This window comes from Fonsecaea monophora, assembly GCF_001642475.1.
Source record: "Fonsecaea monophora strain CBS 269.37 chromosome Unknown Scaff2, whole genome shotgun sequence".
Lineage (NCBI taxonomy): Eukaryota > Fungi > Ascomycota > Eurotiomycetes > Chaetothyriales > Herpotrichiellaceae > Fonsecaea > Fonsecaea monophora.
In genome coordinates, this window is record NW_019173933.1 from 589,047 (window position 1) to 607,917 (window position 18,871).

The following is an 18,871-nucleotide window of genomic DNA, read 5'->3' on the forward strand; positions in this document are numbered from 1 at the left end:
GTTGGTAGGTCGCCATCTTGGGCCTCGGGCTCTACTACCTCTGCTATACCTCGGGCTGCTCCGGGTTAACACTTAACGGTACAAGGTGATCCACACCAAAACTGTGTACGGGTGATAGAGAGAGACCCTCGGGCCAAGTTATATCCTCATACCGCCTTTAGCTCCTTGGCCGTGTACAGGGCGGAACGCTGTTCTTGATATTTATCTAATATCACCCTTCACACGAGGATTGGATCGCGTCGCTCAGCCCAACGAGAGTTCCAACCGTCTACACCATACCGTTATATTTTCTTCGCCCGTGTCCGTACTAGGCCATGGGAGACGCAGAGGTTGTTCCGCCATTTTGTAATGGCCAGACGGAGAAGACCCCCCCTCCGAGTAAGCCTTTGACACCCACCATGTCCCCATCAAATCCATCAGAGGACGTCTATATCACGGAACAATTCTTCGGTACCAAGAGACGCCTCAAGGCCATCGTGGTTGGCGCGGGCGTGTCCGGTCTTAATTTTTTCAAACTCGCAGAGGAAAAGGGGGAGGAGCTGGACATCGTCTGCTTTGAGAAGAACGATGACATTGGAGGCACGTGGCTCGAGAACAGATATCCGGGCTGTGCTTGCGACGTCCCTTCCGTGGTCTACCAATATCCATGGAGGCCTGCACCTTGGTCGCATTACTGGTCGCAAGCGTCAGAGATATGGGACTACCTCAAGACAGTCGAGCGAGAAAATCATTTCGTCGAAAAGTACGTCAAGTTGCGCCACGAGGTCCTGTCTATGTCTTGGACCGATGAGGCTGGACGCTGGGAAGTCGAGGTTCAAGATCTGGAGAGCGGCTCCAGGTGGGTAGAATCTGGAGATGTGGTGATCAATGCCACTGGCGTGCTCAACAAGTGGAAATGGCCCAACATCAATGGGCTGCAGTCCTTCAAGGGAATTCTGCTCCATTCCGCCGCCTGGGATCCAAACGTTGACCTTACGGGCAAACGGGTGGCTGTGATCGGCGCGGGAAGTAGTGCAGTCCAGATCATTCCGAGCATATACGACAGCGTCGAAAAGATATACACCTGGGTTCGCAGCAAGATCTGGATCACCGGTACATTCTCTCAGCAGTTTGTTCGCAGTGACGGGGCAAACTATGCATACTCTCCGGAACAGCAACAGATCTTTAGCAACGAAGACGAATACCTGGCCTACCGCAAGATGGTCGAAGAGCCGTTCAACAGACGATTCGGGTTCATCCTCAACGGGACGAAAGAACAAAAAGCCGCTCTCAAGTTCTGCCACGACTATATGACAACCAACCTCCAGTCTCGGCCGGATATCCGGGACAAAATCGTGCCCACAGACTTCTCCGTCGGCTGTAGGCGCCCTACGCCGGGTTATGGCTACTTACAGTCCCTGTGCGGCCCAAAGACGACAACCTATACGCAGGAGCTGACCACCATCACGGAGAATGGCTTTCTCGACCCCGATGATAACGAGCACGCCGTCGATGTCATTATTTGTGCCACCGGGTTTGATACGACATTCAAGCCACGGACCCCTCTTCTGGTCAACGGCGTCGATATGGGCAAGCTCTGGAGTACACGGGAGACTGTGCCCTCGTACCTCAGCGTCGGGCTGGCCGGCGTGCCCAACTACTTCATTTCAGGAGGCGCATACTTCCCCGTGGCGCACGGGTCATTCTTCCCCCTGATCCACAAATTCTGCGAGTACACCCTCCAAATTCTGGAGAAAATGCAGCTTGAGAACATCACGTCCGTGAGGCCCAACCTGCAAAGGACGGACCAGTTCTTGTCCCACGCTGATGCCTTTCTCAAGCGGACTGTGTGGACCGACCCGTGCACGTCCTGGTTCAAAGGAGGCAAGAAGGATGGAAAGCCGGCATTGTGGCCCGGATCACGATTACACTTCTTGAAACTCCTCGAGGCGCCCCGGATGGAGGACTACGACATCGAGTACTCGGTACCTGAGAATCCCTTCGCCTTCCTCGGAAACGGCATGCATGTCGCCGAGATTGAGAATGGCGGCGACCTCACCTGGTATCTTGGTAACCCTACTCACGAAGTGGACAAGACCCGAATTGCACATCTCATGAGCGCCAACGAGAAATTGACAAACGGGACATCGGTCGCCTAGGCCGACTGGAGGGATTGGAAAGGGGTTGAGAGCGTAGTCAACTTGAGCGTGTGTGCGCAACATACAGCATGCACAGGGGCTGATCCCACAGATCCATCCGTGTTGACCGCGCTTGCGACTGATACTCACAAGCACTTCCTGCCTACATACCTCGTCAATTGTGAGAAGGACCCCTTGCGGGACGATGCGGTCGTCCTAGAAATGGCATTTCGCGACGCTGGAGTCAAGACACGACGCGATCACTAAGAAAAGCTGCCACACTATTTCTGGGGGTTTCCCTTGCGTGAGCGAGCGTCTTGAATTTGTGGCCTACCTCAGCAAGGACGTGGAATGGTTAACCACGAATATGTGATCTGAGCATATTCATCAGTCCACCGAGTATACATGAGTAGGGCTTATTCCTCGTCATTTGGATTTTGCGAATGCTCCAGGGAATCCCGTTAGGTAGAATCTGCCACCAAAAAGAAAAACTTAGATAGCACTCGTTTCTCTTGAACATAAATCCGTCTATTCTCACCATGCCCTTAGCTTCGCTGGTGTCTGCCTAAGTCGTCGTCTATCTATCTAGCCAGCCTTGGTGTTTATGCAAGGTCCCGGACTTGTTTCGGAGAGGACTGTGGCGAAGGGCTGCGGCGCGTGGCCTGTCGGGTATCTGCACAAACACCAACGCGAATTTGATAGCGGAGGGGGGTCCCTGGCAAGTATTCTACTTCTTCCTGCCCAGCTTTCTGATAGGGATCGAGTTACCTTGGTGTGCCTATGGTATCTGTGCTATAAGTTATCCTTGTGACACCTCCTGACATTGATGTTCCTTCCGGACTGCGCGTCGTTCCCGTATCGACAGTGATGACATGCTGTTCCATATGATTGGCGGAGAGGGCCACCCTTCCGATTTAGGATGGGTGAGCGAAATCGCCGTGGGTATCGCCGCTGAAATCGCCGCCCCAAGTGATTCCCCCCTCCCCCGGGTCTCGGGAACATATTAGATTGGCGAGTTCGCCCAAAACCTAGTAGGTATGCCCTTTACCAGACGGTCCCAAACAATGGTCAAACCTTTTTCTGTATGGGCTTCCAGGGAAGGATGGATCTGTGAATCATTGCCGGGCCCTCGGGAAATACGAAACTCGTGCTGCTAACTGGCAGAAGTCCACTGGCAGTCGGCGCAGCACCCAGTGACCGTGAGACTAGGAGCTCACTTTAGGGCTTCGAGGAAAGAAACACCGACTATTGGATTCCTGATTGAATATTTTGCCCTCGGACTCGTGTGTTCGGTGGTGTGGCTTGAGAAACTTGTTTCCGGGACGAGAATCAACGCACAGTCACAGATAATTCTCCTATCTCAGACAAAACAACGTCAAAGGCAAGCCAAAAACAAACCAAAGGAAAGCTAGCAACAGCCAGGTTTGAATGTGATGGCGAGGCTGAGCTTCATTGTGGGAAATCCCTTGCTTGAGAGGCTCGACGACGTGGACTTGGCTGACAGAGGACCCAAGCCCTCGGTACAATACATTCCGGGTCAATCTGCGTATGCGAAAGGGCCGAGAACGAATGGCCCTCGGCCAAATCTGCGCAATGCCATGCTTCGGGGTAGTGGGCGGGTGCGGTTCAATTTGGCATTCAAAGGCAGTTTTGGTCTTAACACCAATTGTCAAGGACCCGACGGAAAGGGCCCTTCGCTATGCCAGGTGCTGTAGGGTCTGGGATATATAGTTAAAGACATCCGCTTTCCCCAGGTTCCTTACTCCGGACCCCAGATCGTCGGCGTCTTCTATCTTCAGTTGAGCAGACACTTTCTCGCACAGCCTAGTTTCCAGACTGTTGTATGCCTCTTTGCATATCTTTCCAACCCATACCACCCGCGCCAAAGATATTGAATCATGTCTGCGCTGGATCCCACCGACGGCGCGGAAGTCAAGGCCGTCCAGGTCCAGACCAGTTCTACAATCCATGACGAGGACGTGGCCTCCAAAGAGCAGGGTCTTCCCAGCACATCTGTCCCGGACAAAAAGCTCCTGCGCCGCATCGACCTGCATGTCATGCCCTTCCTGTGCATTCTATACGCCCTGTCGCTCATTGACAGGACAAATCTGTCCTCGGCCAAAGTCGCTGGCATGGACGTGGATCTCGTCCTGACGGGATCGAGGTACTCGGTCGTGGCCCTGGTCTTTTTCCCAATCTACATTTTGGTGGAAATACCGACCAACTCAGTCCTCCGCTGGGTGGGAACCCGCAAACTGCTCTCGGGGATGATATTTTGCTGGGGGGTCGTCGCCATGTGCTGCGGCTTCGTGAAGAGTTACGAGCAGCTCATTGGCGTTCGAATCTTGCTTGGATTTTTCGAGGGCGGCTTCAATGTAGGATTAACCACTGTCTCTCGCTTCGCCACTCGCATCAAGAGAACTAACTTTTAACGCAGCCCGCCTGTATCTACATCATTACCTGCTGGTACAAGCGATACGAAACACAACAGCGGCTGGCGGTCTGGTATGTGTTTGGGGCTGCTGTCAACGGATTCAACGGTGTCCTCTCGTACGGCCTCAGCAAGATGGAGGGTGCGGGCGGACTCCGCGGCTGGCGCTGGATCTTTATCATCCCCGGACTTGTCACAGCCGTCCTGGCCGTCCCAATCTACTTGTACATTACCGAGTTTCCGGAAAAAGCCAAGTGGCTCAAGTCCGGGGAGCTCGAGCAGATCCAGGACCGGATCCAGCAGGATCGTGGCGAAGTGTATTCCGACCGGGTGTCGTTCAAGTCAACGATGGAAGCTCTGTGTGACTGGAAGTGCTGGAGTCTCGCGCTCTTGTTCTTCTGGGTTGCGACCGGATCATATTCATTGTCCTTTTTCACGCCGTCCATCCTGAAAGGCCTGGGATACAGCACCGCACTCAGTCAGATCTTGGTTACACCGCCCTACCTGCTTGCGGTCCTGTGCTCGGTGGCGGCCTCGGTGGTAGCCGATCGCGTTCAGCACCGCTCGCCATTCATCATCTTCTTCATGGTCATGACTATTGTCGGATTGATCATGATCGCCTTTGGAAACAACCTTGGCTGCAAGCTCACCGGGCTCTTCATTGCGATTTGTGGCAACAACAGCGCGATCCCCGCAGTTATCGCGTTCCTCGCCAACAATATCCCCCAGTCAAACAAGCGAGCCATCGCCGTCCCACTGCAGACCGGATTCTCCGGCCTCGGAGGCATCGCCGGGTCTCTGATCTTCCGGGAACAGGACTATCCTCGATACCTGTTTGGTATCTATGCGTCTCTAACCTCCATGAGTATCTGCATCGCAATGACCCTTCTTATCGTCGCCATCTTCCGCAACGAAAACAAAAAGGCAGAGATGGAAGGGAAAATTCTTCAAGACACACCTGGTTTCCGCTACACTCTTTGAGGCGGGCTGGCTGCTCTCAAGCTCAGATTGAAGGATCATGGGGATGACTGCTGGAGGGGGGGGGGGGGGGGGAGCTGTTGGATGCACGGAGGTCCAAATCCGGAAAATATCAGTGGGATGATATTTACAAGGGCTGTTTCTCGCCCTTTCGCGAAGATGAGTAATCCACCAGGCCCAAGAAGAAGTGAGTGTCTAAAGGATAACGATAAGACCCACGCCGACGACGAATTCACTTCGACGGCCAGAGTACCGGAGGAGGAATGCCGAGAGAGAGGCACTGACAAGGCCCAGGGTGCTGTTGCCAATAGTGATGTCAAATGCTGGTTGCGAGGTGATGTTGAACTCTCTCAAACAAGTATGTGGTATTCGTGGCGAACCCGACAAAGTCCTGACAGCAGAAAATCATGATGACCATTACGGTGCGTCGAAGGTAGAACCATCTGGTGGACTACTCGATGCCAGAGTCTTTCTCTATCCGTTGCTCGTACAGGATCGTCTTTTGCATCATGGCCAGGGTTCTTTGCGTATCGCTGTGGGGAGAGTTGCTACTGAGGTGTCTGAGGGACTTTTCTACATCTTCCATATTCCCTTGGCGCACTAGCCACTACGGAAGTATACAGGGTCTGATAAGCAGTAGTGGGGACTAAGTGTATAGGTCTACCGCTTCAGAAAGGGCCAGTCAATTAGATCCTTTCAGCTCTGCCTGCCTTCCCAATGCCCCTGGCTAGTCTTCCCAAAGCGGTAAAGACATGATTCTGCACATTACCTTGTGTATACTTTCCGGAGATCTTCACGGAAAAGGAGTAAACTCTGAGGGACGAAACGGACTTGCTCTCTTGCAGGGGTAGGAATCGTCGTAGGCACGAAAGAAACTCTTTGAATGTTTGAATGAAGCTAACTAGGGAGCGACCAGCGCTCGGCTATCTGATGGCACGATATGCCAAGGCGCTAACATACTCTTATGTAAGGCGCACCAATAGGAATGTACCGATATCCCACTAGTCCCGGCCCACACTTTAAGTGACGCTATATATGTACTAACCTATTTTAACAACCGTTTGCTCACCACGTTGACATGTCATGTTCAGGAGCTGCCCACAGGCGCAGAGTCTCTGGTGGCTGATGAAAGGCCACTGCGGAGTGTGGACGAGAAGGCGAAGAAGAGGAACGACCACAATCGGGAAGGGATTGAAGGCTGGTTGTGATGAAGAGGGAGGCTTGGTCGAAGGCTGCTTGTGTTCAGCACAGAGATTCATCCGAGTTCCGGTTTGACGCTTTGTTGTTTACCAACAGATCATGGCATAGATCTTCGGCGCAACTGTTATAGGGCCATAGTATCTTGTCCTTATGTCGGTCGTCGATGGCTTTCTGGCCGATATATTGAAACCGGTATAAGTGGCGGCATTTGATGCACGGTTCGTAGATTTTGAGGATGCTGCCGGCTCCCTTCAGGACGTGGAATGCTCCTCCTTGTGCCCCTTGGTGATCGAAGGCGGTGAAATGTCGGTGTTCCAGCTCGCTGCTCATAGCTCGGCGACGATCCTTCTTCCATCTCCTCCACGCTGCCCTCAATTTTGCGAAGTTTCCTCTTGCCTTTTTCGAGAACAATCCGAAGCGCTTTCTCCGCATCTGTTTCAGATGTTCATTCACTTTCTCCCATCCCTTTTCTTCCGTTTTGCTTTTCCTTTGTCCCGGCACTTCGAAGGATAAGCTCCATTGGGGTGCGGAAGCTGCGATAATCACGCCACGGGGCAGAAAGCATATGAAAACCACTCTGGGCAACCCGCAACAGTTTGTCTCTGTGAAGTGTTTGCCGAATTTAGCTTCGAAGGCCAGCATGAATTCATCTATAATCAATCAGTCACCAAGACATGTCAATGATAATGTTGCCGATTACGTACATATGTTTTCAGGCACCTCTGGGCTAGCCTTGTAGAACAGTTCAAGAAGAAGCTCAATTGCTGACGAGTTGGGTATGTTGTTTGTGCTCTCAGCGATAGCTGTTTGAGGGATCAAAACCTTCTCAAAGCCGTAGATAGTGTTTGACAGGTGTTCTATTGAAAAACCCGACTTCGAGGCATTGTTTTTGAGTGACTGTGCTCCTTTGAAAACGAAATCGAGGACTTTGACTAGTCGCCGGTATGTCAAGTATTCTTTGAGGCCAGGATTATCTCTAATCAGATCGTTCGCACACTTGGCAATGCTGCACATATTGTTCAAGCCCGCGGTAAGGATTTTGAGATTCTCATCGTTGGAGAGGCCATTGCCTTCAGTCGTCCAAAAGTTTTCCACCGAGTTGATAATGCTCTCTGAACAGGAACCAGCCATAATGATGAGAACGAGAATGATAATGATAATGATAATGCGAAGGATAATGAGAAGGGTTGTAGAACACTCACATCTCGACGCCGGAGCACTTCTTTTGTATACAGCGTACCATCCATGGCTCAAGTATGAGCATTGTTCTATCGTGAGACAGCTCACGATCATTATCTGAGCATTCGCTTTGTTGAAGTGGTGGCTAGGATGAGACATCTACCTTATCTCACAGCTTCGACATGCAGATCTTGATCCGGGTCTCTAGTCTCCATCGAAATTTTTGATGCAGCAGGCTTTGTCCCAGAGTAATTTGACTCGGAAGTTGCTGAAAGAATGTTTCAACTTCTGGCCTCACTGTCAGCTGTAGGTTGAGAATCACCCCTTTAATCGTGGGCCTAGCCCCCTGGGTACGGACTTTTCTCATAGCAGATACGGGAAACTGTCGCACCCGGGATATGTTCAAGTGAAATGTCTGAGAGCATTAATTTCCTTCCCGAAATATGGAAGACAACCTCAAAGGGTACTGGTGGTGGGAGCATTTACTTTCCATTTGATCTGTTTTAAGTGCACAAAGAGTTTGTTCTTTTCTAATTGACATCAAAGTACTTCGCACCAATTCACTGGGATTCTAGACTAACTTGACTCATTGGGGCCATTGTGGAACCGACTTGTCTAGAGACACTGTTCCAGTCAAACAGTGCCTAGACTTTGATTTGCAGCCTCGTGCGGCTTGCACTTGAAGAAAGCTCTCACCATGCTGCAGATGCGTAGACTCTCAGGCAGGCAATGGTGACACACTAAGCCATGAGCGTCCTTTCACCACTCCGTTTTCTGCAAGATAGCTCTGGAAGCTGGAGTCCTCTGCGATGTGAATTTGCGGGGCCTCGGAGTCTCGAAACCGCGATACCTTTGGAAGGCTGGAGAAGTCAACAGCCGGCCCCCGAGGTCGCCGATCGGATCTAGAAACTAGTTTGCCGGCGTCGAGCTCACTCAGACCCAAGCCTTTGGGGAACCAAAGATCCGCTGACCCCAAACGGAATGCCTCGGCTCCCGCCATATTGTTCCGCCTCCCAAGTCGCAAGCGTAGGCGTATATTTCGTTCTTTGTTGTCTAGATATTCGTATTCAGGCGTGTCTGAATGCACATCCACATCAGAGCCACACTCACCAAACCTCTCCCAGCCCAAGTAGCGATCCACCACCATCCAAAAGCTCTTGTCAACTGGATGGAAGACCAGATGAAATGAACTATAACCGTCATGGTCTTTTCCCTTTCCCTTTTTAAAGCATGTCACTCTTCCCACAGGGAGGCCGAACCGCAGCGGGAGAATAGGTTCTTCGGTGTCAGAGTTGCGCTCTACTTGAAGAGCTGGGTTGAACTCATGAATAAGCCACCTGGGCTCCTCGCACTTATCCTCGATAGTTTCTTCGTCAGAGCTGGCTTCCTCGTCAGAGCTGGTGTCTTGGTAAGAGGTTCTTCTTTCGTAAGAGGTGGTTTCTTCGTCAGACCTAGTTGCGTAGGGGGTGTTCATCATAGATAATCCAGACTCCCAGACAAGCAAAAACTCATGGGTTCGCGTCTGAAGGAGAGGTATTGAACATTCAAATTCCGTTTCTTCCATAATCTCGCCAAGAAATCTGTCAAAATAAATTTGGTTGTCTTGAGTGAAGTCGATCCGGTGAAGCCATTGAAGGAGTTCTTTGAAACAACCATGCCAGTAGTATGGAAGCCGGTACGCTTTCTTTAGCCTTCTAAGTATCCTTCCGTGCTCAAGTTTGGCCTTATACAACATCACTCGGTGGCCGGGAGGAGGTATGTACTTGAAATTATTGCAGAGACGAGCAAATCTTTTCCCGAGAAATTGGGGCTGGTGAAGTTTGATGGAATTGAGATATTTGAAGGCATCGGGAGGTAAGACTGCTTCGTCCTTTGCTTCGTCTCTTGTAGAAGCCATCGTGGCTTGATTCTCGCAAGACACGAGAGGATTGGGAGGGACGATAAAGATTCCGACTTGCAGGGTTGGATACGAATGGGATTGAAGTGATCAAGGTATTTTGGCAAAAGTGAAGAGATTACAAACGTAGAGAAGTAGCAGAGTCAAGATCCACGAGCACGAGAAGGCAGTAATAATAGGCAATGAAACAGACAGCTGGATTCCTGGAGTGCCGGATGCGTATGTGCACTTCCTCGAGATAAAAGGAAATGTTTGTTCGCGGAGCACCGCATTCGGCGTGTACATTCCTCGACGCACCATTTCGATCTGTGATTCATTCAGTAGAGAGGGAGATAGAAGGAAATGTTTGTTCGCGGAGCACCGCATTCGGTGTGCACATTGCTCGACGCACCATTTCGATCTATAATTCATTCAGTAGAGAGGGAGGTCTTTGTGTTGCATCGCACCGGATCCGGCCAAATCAGGTAGGGAATCATGCGCTACGCCGCCACCGAATTCCAACAAATTCCATTCGTCGCTAGGGGCAACTCAAAGCCGAGAGTTTTTCCTTGGGCTTCAGAGTGGTCCGTCATGGGTTGCTAGGTTGAACGACGTTGCGCTCAGAGATATCACCTTGCAAAGGGGGAATGTCTTCGGGCACTCAACTTGGCTCGTAATCACCTCGGCAACAGCTGTCTTGGTACCTGGGATTTGTAGAGCCCAATGCACCAAAAAAGGGTACCTTTACAGCTTGCAACGTGCACGAACTTGCCACGACTTGGCCTCCCATATGTCCGAGGCGCCCACGGGAAAGTGTACTTGGGTAAAAGGCGGGCAGGGCGAAGAAACTGTTGATGATGACAATGTCGTATACGCGCATGATGACGGTGAGCGTGGTGATGGTAGCGAAGACGACCCCGTTCTAGTAGATCTTCAGCGCCTCGGTGACGTCCAGCTTGTGCTCCAAGTCGGTGGCTTTGGCGGCGATTTTCGATCAGCGATTGATCAACTTTGGCGACCAACTGCGCATTCATTGTCCTCAATGGTGTTGACTTGGTCATGGCTGTCCCGCGCAGAGACTTTCTCAACCTTCTCGGCATTGTGGGCATTCTTCTTGTCGTCAGCCATATCTGCATGGACTCTGGCACGCTGCCCATATGCTTGAAATGGCTTGCAGGGTGTTTACAGATTGACGAGGAGGGCGCATCTTCGGATTTCCCAGTGTGTGTCCACTTTCTTATATAGTCGACGCCCCCTTTTGGGGCGTTGTAAGGGTTCGGCTGTTTTCGCTCTGACAGTCGTGGAGAAGGACTCGTGCTCACACACGTTTATCGTGTAGCGGAGCTTCGCACCTTAGGCTGAGTAGGTGGCAGCATCTTACGGGCGATTGCCGGAGCGGCTCGTAAGAGAGGTCATACCATCATAGCGCCCAACTTTGCGGTATCGGGGGCTGGGCACATTTCTATCTTCTATTGAGCTGGATGCTGAAGGAGGAAGCGATAGGACTTTTCGTTATCGGAGCATGGACTGAAGCCCTTCATATGATTAGGAAGACGGCAGACGTCTTGTGTTGAGTTGAGTGTGGATTGATTTCCTCATGTTTTGCCAAGACACGTGATCCGTGGAGTCAGTACAGGATCGCAGGCATTTTTCACAGACGCCACGCCACCTGTCCTGCGCTACCCCAGCATCCGCGTCTCTTCGCGCAAATCAGTAGACCGCTATCCTATCGCAGTGGCTACTCGGGTAATCTTGTCTGCTAATCTATCTCCATCATCATTGTCACATTTTGGTTCGGTGATCCTCTACCCACAATCCCGACGGTCGATATCTCCACCTCCTCAGCCAACGGAGAATTTTTGCGAATAGTGGGGATGCCCTGTGAAAACTATCTGGTGGTGAATGATCTCTGGATGGGGATAACTTGGGTGCTAGCATCGTCTCCATACTCCTACTCTGCAAACGATCCTACCATCGAGGTACCTCTTCGCTTGGGCTCTTCTCCCCATATGCCCCATCGTAACGGAAGAATATCCGTACTTCGACGACAACTGCCTCGACATGTTCGACTTATTCGTTCCACTCTAACCAGAAGGTCTAGTAAGGAGGCCTCGAAAGGTAGCACGGACACGATTTCGCCATGGCAGCCATCTGTTTTGGCTGTACGAGGCCAGCAATGACGCCCTCTCCGCGCTGTCTCAACACATCTCAGCCTCTCGACGCAACGCCATACAACTGTGCTTTCCATGGATGACTCTCTCCGTACACCTGATCATATACTGGCAAGGCTGTCGCCTCTCGCCTCTCGTTATGAGAGGAGCAGGCTTCAGCTACCAACTCCATTCTCGGCCTGAAACCCTACAAATCCACCGCACCATCGAAACAGCATTTGACCTCGGGTTGAGAGCAATCGACAGCTTCCCCTATTACGAACCTTCCAAACAGATGATCGGTGCAGCGTTGCGCCATTCTGAGGTTACATCCTTATGCAAGAGAAGCGCCTACACTCTGATGACCAAAGCTGGAAGAATTTGCGAGGACTATTCCGACTATTCCCCTGAATGGATCAGAAAATCTGTGGCGCGGTCGCTCAAACGGTTCGCCACAAGTTACCTCGATGTGGTATCCTGCCAAGATGTTGAGTTTGTCAACTTCGAAGAGACTCTTCAAGTTGTGGAAACGCTTTATGAACTGTCCAATTCGGGCGTCATCCGTTGCGTGGAAATTTCAGGTACTGATATTGACATCCTCGGAGCAGTCGCATCACGAGCACTTGCAAGATTCGGCCGTGCCGTCGACGTCGTGCAGATCTAGGGCCAGCTTACACTGCAGAACACTTGGCTTGGGAAAGGAGGTCTAAACGCGTTTCGATTAGCAGGAGTCAAAGCTGTCTGCAATTCTAGTTCACTCACGATCGGACTGCTCAGGAATGTCAGAGTCCCCGTTGGCGTGCTGGTAAATTGGCACCCTGCGCTGCCAGAGCTGCGAGCTGTATGTCAGGAAGCCGCAGGATCAGTTCAGGACCAAGGCGATAGTCTGGTATCGGTTGCCTTGCGCTTTTCAATAAAAAGGCAAGTCAGAATGGCCTCAATGACACTACCATCCCCGGAACCATCTCGGAATCAGACCTGGAAGAGAATGTGCAGACGGCGAAACAAATCCTGCAGAAGTCTACGATCCTGGCCCCCAATGCCGCAATACATCCCCCCGATGATCTGCTCTTTGAGTATGGTGATCTTGATGAGGAAGCAGTCAGTCGAGATAGCCCTGTTTATGAGGGAGTCAGGACCATCCCCGGGCGCTGGCTTGATTATGATTTCTTTTGGCCACAAAGGCCCAAAGCCCAAGTCCAGGCGCAGAGAGAAGACTAGGTGATCTCCTCGAGCATAGGGCTTTCAAGCGGTGTCGCAGCTACCAACTGTTGGCCCAGCACAAAAATGGTGGCAGGCCGTGTACCATGGGATTTTGGGTAAATAGAACTGCGCCTCCCATGGTACTACCCACGGTTATTCGCAGAAGTCTCAATGCTTTGTGGACTGGATGAAAGTGCTTCTGAGAACTGGCAAGACCTGGTTTACGTCTCTCCTGGAAATTCGACAGAAACCTCATCGAACAGGCACACGGATAAACTGGATGACGAACACTCGACCGAATCCTCTGGACATTCTTTGTTTCCTTCAATGGGTTCCTCGAAGTCCGCAGCTATTGCTGGTGCACTCGTGCCCTGGGCCTTCTTGGGGATATATGCCCGAAATTGGTATATTGAGGCTGATTTCGGTCCTGAGATCGATTCAAACCCCATGTCGTTCCACTGCAGCTCAAGAATTTGGTTACGACCCCCAAATCCTCCCGAACCGGATACAATCTACTACTCATACTGGAATTCCCCGAACCCCTGCCAGGCAGTCGGCTCCAACCCCGCAGCTCTCTGCACTTTCTATCCGAATCTGGTTGAAATGAAGCCTTCCATTTGCCTGAAGGCCAGAGAGTTTCAGGAACCGCTGGTCAGCATGATTGGTGCTGAGATCGGCCCTTTGATGATTGAGCAGAATATGGCCATTCATGTCAATATGATGGTGGTCTGAGGAGGCGCGGTCGCAGGCTGAAAAGTCAGAATGCAAGACAACCCCCTGAGGATGAGGAGACACAGCTCTCCACTCCGGTTCCAGTGCCTCTAGGGATGTTGTTGACTCGATTCCCGATATAGTCGACACAGAACAAGACTTGACTAGGGACGGCTTTCAGGCCTCGGAGCCCCATCTTCTTGCAGGGAGATCAGTCAGCGATGATGGATTCAACAAGGTTATCTCGCAACAAGGAGCGTCAATCAGGCTCGGATTGGATGACAATATTTCAGCCTTCGATTTCCCCCACGCAGTGGACAACGCAGGACAAGGTCTCTCTGAGCATCCTTGCTCAGAGCACTCTTTACTTCCACGGCACAGGCCGAGACCTACTTCTTTCACCACTGCGCAGGTGGGAAGCGACCCCTGATTTGATGATCGACATGAGAGACGTGCACAGGCAGGACCAAAAACTTGGCCATATCTGTGTCTGGAGTTCATCCGACGTTTACTGGACGACCTAATAAGTCAGGGACCAAGGGATTGAGAGGATTGGGATTGTGACACTGGAGCATGTGGCCTTGTTCTTTGCTGCCAACGTCAAAACCCGGCTCTTCTCAGTTCTGCGCCATTCAAAGGGATTGAGGAACGATAAATCCAGCGACAATGGTCTCTTTTGCGTGGCATGGTAACCTAATGGTAGAGTCGGCCTGAGGGCCGAAACAAGTGCCCCCTGAAGAGAAGCCACCAAGCAAGTCGCTCTACTAATCGTCGTCTGAGGACGGCAATGCCGCTACACTTATCAAGGCAGCCCCAACACTTCGACTGGCAACAAGGGCAAGGTCCAGAGTTATGCATTGCTCTAGGGTTACCGAGTATACAAAGCATTACCCGTGCCGGCGCCCCGAGCGCTTTGTCTAGGAGGCTACTATACCAGGCCCCCACGCCTAGGGAACCAGGGTGTGAGACACGGATGGGATCCCACCCGGAACTAGAACTTCGCGAGACTCGTGTGAGGTCACCTAAAAGTACTAGGTATGATCCGCAAAGATTCCCTGCAATAAATCACATTACAGTGTAACTTGATGTTAGCTCGCTGCTGAGGATAGCTACTTCTCTCGCTGCTCCTAACCAAACCCATAAATGCGATACCCCTGATGGCTATGTCGGCGGCTGCAACTCCACTTTCAAGCGTTGAAGAATACCGAGCGCCCCTTGTTCGCGTCGTCTACAAGTGTTTCGGGACAGGGACTACACGACGCAGATGAAACCAGCCACCAACGCCACAATGCTACATCATCACAATAGCTTGGCCAGCCACCGGCAGATATCCGTGCCTAATGGGTTCACGCTCAAGCGAGGACCTCGAAGATATATGAAAGCATGCCTCGTATGTGCGCGGGAAGGCGCTCTCTGCCACTGATGGAATTCCACTTACAGCGACACTGACCCATGGCGATAGACATCAGCAAAAGTACAATTGCTCTGTTTCAATCGCAAGACAGACTAGAGCTTCTGAACGACATTGACAAATTTCGTCAACATGGCCTCGTCAACCTGCCACAGATCGTCGTGTGCGGCGACACGAGTAGCGGCAAATCTTCTGTCCTCGAAGCACTGTCAGGGATTCCATTTCCGGTTGACAGCACCATGTGCACAAGATTTGCGACGGAGATTGCCCTGCGGTATTCCTCGGAGGAGACCGTAACAGGCGAGGCTTTTATCACCCCTGGATCACGTTCTTCTGACGAACACCGAGTTCGTGTTGGAGCATTCCGAATGACAGTCTCAGCCAATCTTGACACAATTCCGGAGATCCTGCGAGAGGCGCAGAAAGTCATGGGAGTTGATGAGGCCGGAGGCATCAGCCGCGATGTGTTACATTTGAAGCTCAGCGGGCGACCGCTACCAAATCTTACTTTGGTGGACCTGCCAGGTCTCATTCACTCAGCTACAAACTTGGACGACATTACAAAAGTGCAAGATCTTGTCAAGTACTATTTCCAGCAGAAAGAGAGCTTGATAATGACGACTGTCTCCGCCGAAAATCCCATTGAAAACCAAGGAATCCTTACCTTGTCCCGACAGTTTGATCCCTCGGGCGAGCGTAGCATTGGGGTTATTACCAAGCCAGACATTCTGCGGCGTCCAGAAAAAGCGAGGCTTGCTCCCACCGTCCTCGAGCTTGCACGAAATCAACATGCTGCCTTCAAATTCAAACGCGAGTGGCAAATAATGAGATGTCTCACTGATGATGAGCGACAGAGGGGTGCAGACAGGGATAGCATTGAGACGGACCTGTTCTTACAAGATCCCTGGGACGGCTTTGACAGGCGGAGACTCGGGACAAGATCTCTACGAGCCGTCCTATGTGAGTACCTGGAGGAACATATTCTGCACGTATTGCCGGAGCTCATCAAGTCTTTGGAGGTTAAGATTGCTTCGGTGAAGCTGTCCCTCCAGGAGCTCGGGCCTCATCGAGCAACACCCGACGAACGTCGGCAATACCTCATCCGCATCAGCAGGCGCTATGCGCAGATTGTCCGAGACGCTCTCAATGGCGACTACTCCGACACCTTCTTCGACAAGACTGATGCCGCAAAAAGGCTGCGCGCAAAAACAATGGCTCTTACCGATGAGTTTGAAGACACAATGCGCGCAAGGGGCCACACATTCGAAGTCAGAGATTTTGCATTTGGTTCATCGATGCCAGCTGAGCCCGACGAACCTCGATTCATCACAAAGGCCGATGCTCTTGCCAAAGTTGGGAAGCTTATAGAGGGTTATCGCGGTCCAGAGTTACCGCTACTTTTCAACCCACGATTGGTGGGAGAACTTTTCAAGGAACAGTCACAGAAATGGCCCAAGATCTCAGCCAAGTATACTGAGGACATTTGCCATGCGGTTGAAATCTTTCTGCGAAAGGTTGTGGACTCAATTTGTCCCTCCACGTCGCGTATTGGCGAGTTGATACTCCGCGAAGTCTTTCAGGATGCGATTCACAGCCATCAACAGAAGCTGAATGAGAAAGTTTGGGAGTTGTTCAACCCATATACGGTTTCTTTTCTTTACTCGACAAGAGCTCGATTGAGAATAAGCTTAAACCGTGTCCAGACAATCGACGGAACAAGTGTAGATGGTGATGGTACGGCAAGCAAGTACTCAGTCTCTTCCCACCGTATGGTTAGAGGTCCTGGCCAGGAGAAAGAGCCATGCTTGGCAATACTGCAGATATCAAAGGCCTACTATGATGTTGCGCTCGAGACATTCGTCGAAAATGTGGTCATGCTTGGGGTTGAGTCGTGCCTCCTGTCAAAACTGGAGGAGATGTTCTCACCGGAGACTGTGGCACAAATGAAAGAGGATAAACTACAGCTGCTTGGAGGTGAGACGCCCGAGATGATTAGCGAACGCACCGACCTTACAACGCGGCTGAAGACGCTCGACACGGCTCTGAAGAACTGTCGCAGGCATGCAAGCCGAGAGTTTGGTCTTGACCTGAAGCGAGCATCCGCCGCTGGCAATACGATGCCTATCATAGGAAACACCGCAAGAGCTTCATCTCCACGTACAGAGCAGCAACATCTACCATCAGCCAGTCTTACTACAGCGTCTCCACCAGTTATTCATGCAACAGCAGCTCCAGCACTCAATTCTACAGCAGCGCTTCCACCGGTTAGTCCTGCCACCATGCCTCTACCACCTACTCCTACTACAATGCCTCCAGTATTTAATACCGCCGCAGCGCCTAAACCTGCAGCACCATTGAGTCAACAGCTAAGCAGCAGTGCATTGGTGGTACCGGCTACGGGAACCAAGTCAAGCTCACCGAGGCCGACGAGTCCGGGCCCTCAGCCGAAGTCTTCACTATTATTTACACCGGTTCAGTCAAGCAAGCAGGCTTTCGGAACTCCCGACCCCGGGAAGTCGAATGTATTCCTCTCAAGTAGTTCTTCTAACTTGTTTGGAGCGGCGCCTACAATCTCTCCCAGCGCAGGATCGTCGTCTGACCCCAGTACAAGAACGTCTGGCTTTAGCGGTTTCAGCTCTGGTAAGCCTTCAGAGAAACCAGCAGGCTTCAGTCCAAGCGGTGGCATCCTTGGTAAGTTGGGTTTTTATCATACCAACATCCATTACGTTCTTGATACTGAATGCTCAGGCAGGCGCTCGTCAGGTCCAATAGAATTCGACGTGCAGACAATCGAGCTTCCACCCCCTAGGACAGGCGATATCTCATTCGTCGACGGAATATTTTCTCTCAAAGACCGCCTGGATCACGGACGAGACTTTTGGCTTGATGCAATCTCACCTTTTGGGAGTAATGACATGCTCCAGTGCCTTGCTGCGTATCGTCGCGAAGGATTCGAAGGCATATCGTTCGAGGTGAGCGTCTACCAGGAATAACACTATCTCTATGTCTGGCCTGGCTTTAACCACGTGCGTTATCATAGGAGCTCCGCCTCCAAGACTACAAGGCGATATTCAGCGACGTAACCCGACGGACCCTGAGAAGGATGTTGCCGTCCGGTACGAGTCTGCTTCTATATCGAGACTATTTGGCGGAAGTAAGAAGATGGGCGTATCCTACTGCAACTGGGTTTTCTTTCTCAAAGACCTGAACCTTTTCGTGGAGATAGGAAAGACATCGCCCCCGGTATAGCAGGCTTACTATCCGCGCATATTAAAAGGAGAAGCCGATTTAATGAAGGCGACATCCACGCTTCCAAGGCACCATAAAGCCAGGAAGTCCTAGCGAGCCGACACGAGACATTGTGGGTGAAAATTGATACAAGGAGCGGCTCAATCTCTCGCGCTAAGACTCTAAAGGCTGGCTATGTAGAGAGAAATGAACCAATTCGTAGAGTATGTCCTACCTACCTAGCATACCAGCTCTCTGTAGATTATCGTTCTCGCCTCGCCTTGCGGGACTTGCCCACTTTTGGTTGTTACTGCCTTAATGGGATGCCTGAGTGGGTCCTGGCGGGGTCCCACGTGCCGCGCGGTATCGTGGGCCTGACTACTAAGT

General features: G+C 51.5%; 8 protein-coding genes across 8 annotated transcripts; 5 read left to right on the top strand and 3 right to left on the bottom strand.

Moving 5' to 3' along the window:
- Window positions 1-398: 398 nt before the first annotated feature.
- AYO21_00609 (hypothetical protein) lies at window positions 399-2,138 on the top strand (the record flags this gene model as incomplete). Its single annotated transcript, XM_022650599.1, has 1 exon — window positions 399-2,138. One exon carries the CDS (start codon window positions 399-401, stop codon window positions 2,136-2,138), a length of 1,740 nt encoding a protein of 579 aa, XP_022517213.1.
- A 1,877-nt stretch (window positions 2,139-4,015) lies between these two features.
- AYO21_00610 (hypothetical protein) lies at window positions 4,016-5,529 on the top strand (the record flags this gene model as incomplete). The annotated part of the gene is made up of 2 exons (XM_022650600.1): window positions 4,016-4,492; window positions 4,555-5,529. The coding sequence occupies 2 exons, from the start codon at window positions 4,016-4,018 to the stop codon at window positions 5,527-5,529; spliced, it is 1,452 nt and encodes a 483-aa protein (XP_022517214.1).
- A 1,239-nt stretch (window positions 5,530-6,768) lies between these two features.
- On the bottom strand, window positions 6,769-7,857 carry AYO21_00611 (hypothetical protein; the record flags this gene model as incomplete). Its single annotated transcript, XM_022650601.1, has 2 exons — window positions 6,769-7,376; window positions 7,431-7,857. 2 exons carry the CDS (start codon window positions 7,855-7,857, stop codon window positions 6,769-6,771), a joined length of 1,035 nt encoding a protein of 344 aa, XP_022517215.1.
- Window positions 7,858-8,623: 766 nt separating this feature from the next.
- Window positions 8,624-9,802, bottom strand: AYO21_00612 (hypothetical protein; the record flags this gene model as incomplete). Its single annotated transcript, XM_022650602.1, has 1 exon — window positions 8,624-9,802. One exon carries the CDS (start codon window positions 9,800-9,802, stop codon window positions 8,624-8,626), a length of 1,179 nt encoding a protein of 392 aa, XP_022517216.1.
- A 118-nt stretch (window positions 9,803-9,920) lies between these two features.
- On the bottom strand, window positions 9,921-10,909 carry AYO21_00613 (hypothetical protein; the record flags this gene model as incomplete). Its single annotated transcript, XM_022650603.1, has 4 exons — window positions 9,921-10,108; window positions 10,194-10,202; window positions 10,550-10,703; window positions 10,805-10,909. The coding sequence occupies 4 exons, from the start codon at window positions 10,907-10,909 to the stop codon at window positions 9,921-9,923; spliced, it is 456 nt and encodes a 151-aa protein (XP_022517217.1).
- A 1,182-nt stretch (window positions 10,910-12,091) lies between these two features.
- On the top strand, window positions 12,092-13,152 carry AYO21_00614 (hypothetical protein; the record flags this gene model as incomplete). Its single annotated transcript, XM_022650604.1, has 3 exons — window positions 12,092-12,512; window positions 12,657-12,772; window positions 12,853-13,152. The coding sequence occupies 3 exons, from the start codon at window positions 12,092-12,094 to the stop codon at window positions 13,150-13,152; spliced, it is 837 nt and encodes a 278-aa protein (XP_022517218.1).
- Window positions 13,153-13,305: 153 nt separating this feature from the next.
- AYO21_00615 (hypothetical protein) lies at window positions 13,306-13,866 on the top strand (the record flags this gene model as incomplete). Its single annotated transcript, XM_022650605.1, has 1 exon — window positions 13,306-13,866. The coding sequence occupies one exon, from the start codon at window positions 13,306-13,308 to the stop codon at window positions 13,864-13,866; it is 561 nt and encodes a 186-aa protein (XP_022517219.1).
- A 1,431-nt stretch (window positions 13,867-15,297) lies between these two features.
- On the top strand, window positions 15,298-18,505 carry AYO21_00616 (hypothetical protein; the record flags this gene model as incomplete). The annotated part of the gene is made up of 3 exons (XM_022650606.1): window positions 15,298-17,947; window positions 18,005-18,228; window positions 18,332-18,505. The coding sequence occupies 3 exons, from the start codon at window positions 15,298-15,300 to the stop codon at window positions 18,503-18,505; spliced, it is 3,048 nt and encodes a 1,015-aa protein (XP_022517220.1).
- Window positions 18,506-18,871: the final 366 nt, after the last annotated feature.